Source organism: Nematolebias whitei, unplaced genomic scaffold, assembly GCF_014905685.2.
Source record: "Nematolebias whitei isolate Nwh7 unplaced genomic scaffold, NemWhi1 Nwh_scaf_33, whole genome shotgun sequence".
Lineage (NCBI taxonomy): Eukaryota > Metazoa > Chordata > Actinopteri > Cyprinodontiformes > Rivulidae > Nematolebias > Nematolebias whitei.
The window spans coordinates 76,266-81,967 of NW_023618578.1; the positions used below are offsets into that span (position 1 = coordinate 76,266).

General features: G+C 41.7%; 1 protein-coding gene across 1 annotated transcript; it reads left to right on the forward strand.

The window, feature by feature from the left end:
• Nucleotides 1-292: 292 nt before the first annotated feature.
• Nucleotides 293-2,553, forward strand: tbxta (T-box transcription factor Ta). Its single transcript, XM_037696864.1, has 8 exons — nucleotides 293-531; nucleotides 742-1,006; nucleotides 1,364-1,498; nucleotides 1,576-1,637; nucleotides 1,712-1,773; nucleotides 1,855-2,028; nucleotides 2,111-2,228; nucleotides 2,301-2,553. The coding sequence occupies exons 1-8, from the start codon at nucleotides 347-349 to the stop codon at nucleotides 2,551-2,553; spliced, it is 1,254 nt and encodes a 417-aa protein (XP_037552792.1). The 5' UTR covers nucleotides 293-346.
• The last annotated feature ends 3,149 nt before the right edge of the window (nucleotides 2,554-5,702 follow it).

Below are 5,702 nucleotides of genomic sequence, written 5' to 3' on the forward strand. Positions count from 1 at the left end.
TATATATATGTGTGTATATATATATACACATATATATATATATATATATGTGTGTATATATATACACATATATATATATATATATATGTGTGTGTATATATATATACACATATATATATATATATATATGTACACCTGTCTTAATGACCTTGCAGTCTTGTGGAAATTCAGGGTATTTTAGGCGGAGTCTAAGAGCGGGTAAAAGTCGATGTGTGCGCGTACATACCACGCCCACACACCCCAAGAGTTCGGTCGCCCTTAAATAGGAAGGCCCCGGGGCTTAAAAATTATTTTGTGCTCTGGTTTGAGTCAGAACCTCTGAGGTCATTGTGGCTGACCCGGAAAGATGAGCTCCTCTAACCCCGACCAGCGGCTGGAGCACCTCCTGAGCGCTGTGGAGAGCGAGTTCCAGAAAGGCAGCGAGAAGGGGGACGCGTCGGAAAGGGACATTAAGTTGACGCTGGAGGACTCGGAGCTGTGGAGCAAATTTAAAGAACTCACCAACGAGATGATCGTCACCAAGACTGGGAGGTAAGTCTGAGGGCTCTGCGCGCAGGCTGGACACGTTTTACGCACGAGCTTCTCAGTGTGTAGCGGGCAAGTTGGATCGGAAAATGATTTAAATTTAGTTAAATGAAAAGTTTGGAAGTGACTGACACGTGAAGCCTCGGGAGGATGAGAAAATGTACAAAGATTTGTACCAGGTTAGGTCCCTGAGAGTAAACTTCTCCTGTTCTACAGGAGGATGTTTCCGGTTCTCCGCGTCAGCGTCTCCGGACTGGACCCGAACGCCATGTACTCGGTGCTGCTGGATTTTGTAGCCGCGGACAACAACCGCTGGAAATACGTGAACGGGGAGTGGGTCCCGGGGGGCAAACCAGAGCCCCAGAGTCCCAGCTGCGTCTATATCCACCCGGACTCCCCGAACTTTGGTGCGCACTGGTTGAAGGCGCCGGTGTCCTTCAGCAAAGTGAAGCTGTCCAACAAACTGAACGGAGGAGGACAGGTGTGTGTGTGTGTGTGTGTGTGTGTGTGTGAGTGAGAGAGAGAGTTCTGGAATCAAATTTAACTGATGCTCATATTTCTTTAAACCCATTAAAACACCACTTAGAGGGACAAAATCTTCGATTTGCTAATTTTTCTGCACTAAAGTGTCTCATTTTAAATATAATTCAGGTCTCTCGAGGCTCAGTGGGATTAACTTGTATAAATAAAGGTTGAATGAATATAATAATAATATAATTAAAACATAAATATATAATTTTTACTTCTTGTAAATACATTTATGTGACTAGTCTCTTTAATTTTAAATTAACATACAAAACTATTGTGCTCAAATGGTATAAATTGATTGTTTTTGCAGATTATGCTGAATTCTTTGCACAAGTATGAGCCAAGGATCCACATCGTGAAGGTTGGAGGCATCCAGAAAATGATCAGCAGTCAGTCGTTCCCTGAAACTCAGTTCATTGCCGTCACAGCGTACCAGAATGAGGAGGTCTGTTTGTCTTCTCACTGTGAAGCTGTGCTCCAGATGTTTTATCTGAGATGTTGACGCCCTAATCCCTCACACAGATCACTGCTTTGAAGATAAAACACAATCCGTTCGCCAAAGCATTTCTGGATGCCAAAGAAAGGTAAAACCTTCAGCGTCATCTTGAATTGAAATATTTAAAATGAGGATTTCAGTGTAGTTTTTTTTTAATTCAAGGAGTGACCATAAGGAATTGTCCGAGCACACCGCAGACAGTCAGCAGTCAGGATACTCTCAGCGTGAGTTTCTGCTGAGTTCTTTGAGTTTGTTTGTTCCTCGGTGTCTACATTTCACCCCCTGCTCTGTCTTTTCCTCCACAGTTGGAGGTTGGTTCCTGCCCGGTCAGAGTCCCATCTGCCCCAGCAGCAGCCCCCCTCAGTTCAGCAGCACAGCGGGCCACTCGTCTGGTTCCTACTGTGAGCGCTACTCCGGCCTGAGGAGCCACCGAGCGGCCCCGTACCCCGGCCACTACCCCCACCGCAGCTCCAGCACGAGTAAGGAGCCCTGCTTAGGCCACTGAAAGATGTTTGAACAAAAGAGCTGGTTCTCATTTTGACCTTCTAACTTTATTTTCAGACAACTACATGGACGCCAGCTCAGGGACTCTGCCTGCCCATGACAGCTGGTCCCCCCTTCAGATCCCTAACTCCACAGGGATGGGGACTCTGTCCCACACCACCAACTCCAGCTCCAGGTGAGACTTCCTTCACAGATAGAGGTTTCTGGAATAGGTCTGCAATCTTAATGTGTCCTGTCTCGTCCGCAGTCAGTACCCCAGCCTCTGGTCGGTCACCGGCACCACGCTCACGCCTTCGGGCTCCTCTTCTAGCTCCACACCTGGGGGTCTCACCTCCCAGTTCCTAAGGGGCTCCTCCTACACCAGCCTGACCTCTTCACTTCCTGTCTCGTCGCCGTCCTCCATGTACGACCCCGGCCTGAGTGAGGTCGGGGACGCTCAGTTTGAGAGCTCCATTGCCAGGCTCACAGCCACCTGGGCACCCGTAGCCCAGAGCTACTGAAGGAGGACAGACACTGAAGACTACAGGACTGTCAGAAGATCCCTACGTGATCATTTGTGATCTGCCTGACAGTGGCCATGAAGTAACGAGAGTTTATTTGATTGTAAATAAAACAAAGACGGAACTGATCGGTTTATAGTCTGTAACCTGCTGCTCATTTCTGAGACTAACTCCATGTTTGTTCTTTTTTATAGCTGTGCGGTCTTTGCTCTTTGTCAGCCTCCACAGGATTATTCAACATGTTTACTGACCTTTAAGAAAAAAAGCTAGCGTTATGTGTACATGTGTGTATATAGACTAAATTAATGCCTTGTATTTTGCAGATAAATGAGTCAAGTTACAAAGTGCCTTTTGATTCTTGGGAGGGTCTGATGAACAAAAACATCTCCTGCTTGTATGTTTTATTTATGCTTTTTAATAAGGAATTAAATATATTCGCTTTCTCAAAAATAGTTTCCGTCTCATCTTTGCGGCTCTAAACAAAATCATTTAAGCTTTGAAAAACATTATTGTCCGGTTTATTAATAAAGCACCACTTTATAATGTCTAAATGTAATTTTTTTTAAACAAAGTATTTATTAATTATTTTGTTGTTGCTTTTTTTACACAAAGAAAATGGAACAAAACAAAAGAACACAGAACAAAATCCCTTCACACACCAGCCCAGTCACACATACACAAAAAAATCTACACAAGTTCTCAGCAAATGACACAAAGGGCTGCCAGGTGTCCCAGAATCGTCCTACAGAACCCTTCAGGGTGTCTGATCTTTTCCAGATGGATAAGGCACATCACCTCTCTTACCCAATGTACTAAATGTAAAAATTGGATTATGTTTAATACAATATTTGAATGCCATTTAGTATATTTACATACAGCATTAATATATATATTATGTGATTTTTAATGAATTAAGGACACAATTAAAAGGGGATAATAATGGTTAGGAATGATTACATACAGGTTAAAAGAGGTTCACACTCACATGTGAAGAGACTATACACAGAAAACTAAATGGTCTGTTTCAGAGAGCTAAGTTTTGTTTAAAAAGCAGGATGCTTGAAGTGAGTCACAAGAGACATTGAAATTACAGAAGCTCTGCTTCCTATTCCAGTTTTACAGACTCTAGGAGAAACAAATAAACCAGCATGTTGAGAGTGTCAGGATGCAGTGGGAGGTCTTGTAAAATAAGGTTGTGAAGAGCCAAAGAAGTAACAAGCCAATGTCTCCAGTCCCTGAGGGATTTGAATAGTGAATGTTTGTAGTTTTGGAGCGTTTGTCTCACTGGAATTGAACAGGAAATGAAAGTAAACCTTTGTGTTTTTGGTGCAAGATATTCAAGTGGGCAGGATTTACACTGGAGAAGAACAAAGGAAGTTTTTTTTTCCTTTTCTGAGGCAGCGCAGTGTGACGAATGGAGAGGAGGGAGTTATTTTATTCACAAGGTGAAGCCGGGGAGAAGCCAATGGGGGCCTTGGCTACCATAGATTAATCTCTGGCCACCCCAATTATTTGACAAAACTATACTTTTAATAAATAATTAAAAAAAAAAAACTAGAATGCATATTTTCCTCAAATGAAAGGGGGGGTCGGTTCACTCACACACACACACTTTTTTTTTCTCAAAACATCTCGAAGATCTTTGCACTGCACTCGGTTTATCAATACACTGTGATTCCTGCAGGAAGTGTCACAAGCTCCACCAGATATGATACAGCAAGATGCTGCTGTCAAAATTATGTACTGAATTTTATCTAAATAAATGTTTGAGAAACTAACAGTGGTGTAAATGTTTTTTAAATACCGATCCACTTTGGTCTTAGCTCAGACTAGCCCTTAGCTTGTCAATCTGGTCAAAATTAATTTATCTTTCTACAAACAGAGATTGTTCAAAAAGTTAGCTACAACAAAGAAGTTGATAAATATTTAAATATATTTCTACAGAGACTTACTCTAAAATGCCTGAACAATCCCTTTAAAGTAGGTCTAGACCAGGACTTGTAAACCGACTGATGCTGGAACACAAATAGCAGGCAATCCACCAACCAGTTTGAATCCACTTGCAGTCACATGTCGAAGTGTCCCTGGGCAAGACACTGAACCCCTCAATGTCTCCGATGTGTCCAATCGGTGTATGAATGTGAAAAAGCTCTGATTAGTCTCATTAGAATGACTTGTTCAATCATCTTTGTAGAGATCGAGTAGAGTGCTGTATGAATGTGTAAATGAGGCACAGATTGTAGTGTAAAGTGCTTTGAGTATCTCGGTAAGATAGAAAGGCGCTAAATAAGTACAGTCCATTTACTCCACTCACACATTCTAGTCACAGCGTAAGAAACAGTGTAGCCTAAGTTAACTTTTTTTTGGGGGGGGGGGGGGGGTGTCACTAGCCAATATTAAAGTATAATAATCACAACTTCTTACTAATGGCCTAGCATAAAGCTATATGATCATCATCCATGTTTATTAGTAGCTTAAATTACTTAATTCAAACTCCAGTAAGGCGCTAGGTTTACTGTAACATTAGGGTCAAGAGAACATGTAGCATTAACACAGTATGAACAACATTCAGGAATTGTTTCTATAAAAACATTAACAAATATATTACGTTAACGGTAAGATTGCTCCACCCACGAGGAAATGTAACCCAGAGTGAGCTAACCTCGGACAAACAAACAAAGATAGCTGTAATGGTGGAGGTAGTGAAGCTCAGTGTTACTTGAGGCATTTAGTGAGACATTTCTGCCTTAGTCAACATTAAGGCAAAGAAGACAGAAAAAATTTTTATAAGCTACTAAACTTCAAAAAGTTACTGTAGTAGATGTTTTCAAGCCACAGAATGACACAGGGCAAGAACTCTGAAATTCAGTATGTAAAAGTGTCAATTTTACATTACACAACCTATTAAATACTGTACAAAATGAGTAAGTGTTATCTGATAATAAACAAAGACTAAACTTATACAACTGACAAGATTGGGTTTTAGGATTCATGCACGACAAAACAAGTCAGGAATGGTTAAAATGATTTATTGATAAATCGCCGCAGGTGGAGGTCTGGTTCCAGGCCCAGGTCTGATCTGTAGAGATAAGGGAGTTAGTGATCTGGGCAAGACTGAAGGTTCAGGGAATAAGGAGTATAATAGAACT

Excerpts from the sequence above, each read along its gene's own strand:
- tbxta (XM_037696864.1), top strand. The coding sequence starts at position 347 with ATGAGCTCCTCTAACCCCGACCAGCGGCTGGAGCACCTCCTGAGCGCT. Across the intron at positions 1,774-1,854 it reads GCAGTCAGGATACTCTCAGC|TTGGAGGTTGGTTCCTGCCC; the intron begins GTGAGTTTCTGC and ends TTTCCTCCACAG. Across the intron at positions 2,229-2,300 it reads ACCACCAACTCCAGCTCCAG|TCAGTACCCCAGCCTCTGGT; the intron begins GTGAGACTTCCT and ends TCTCGTCCGCAG.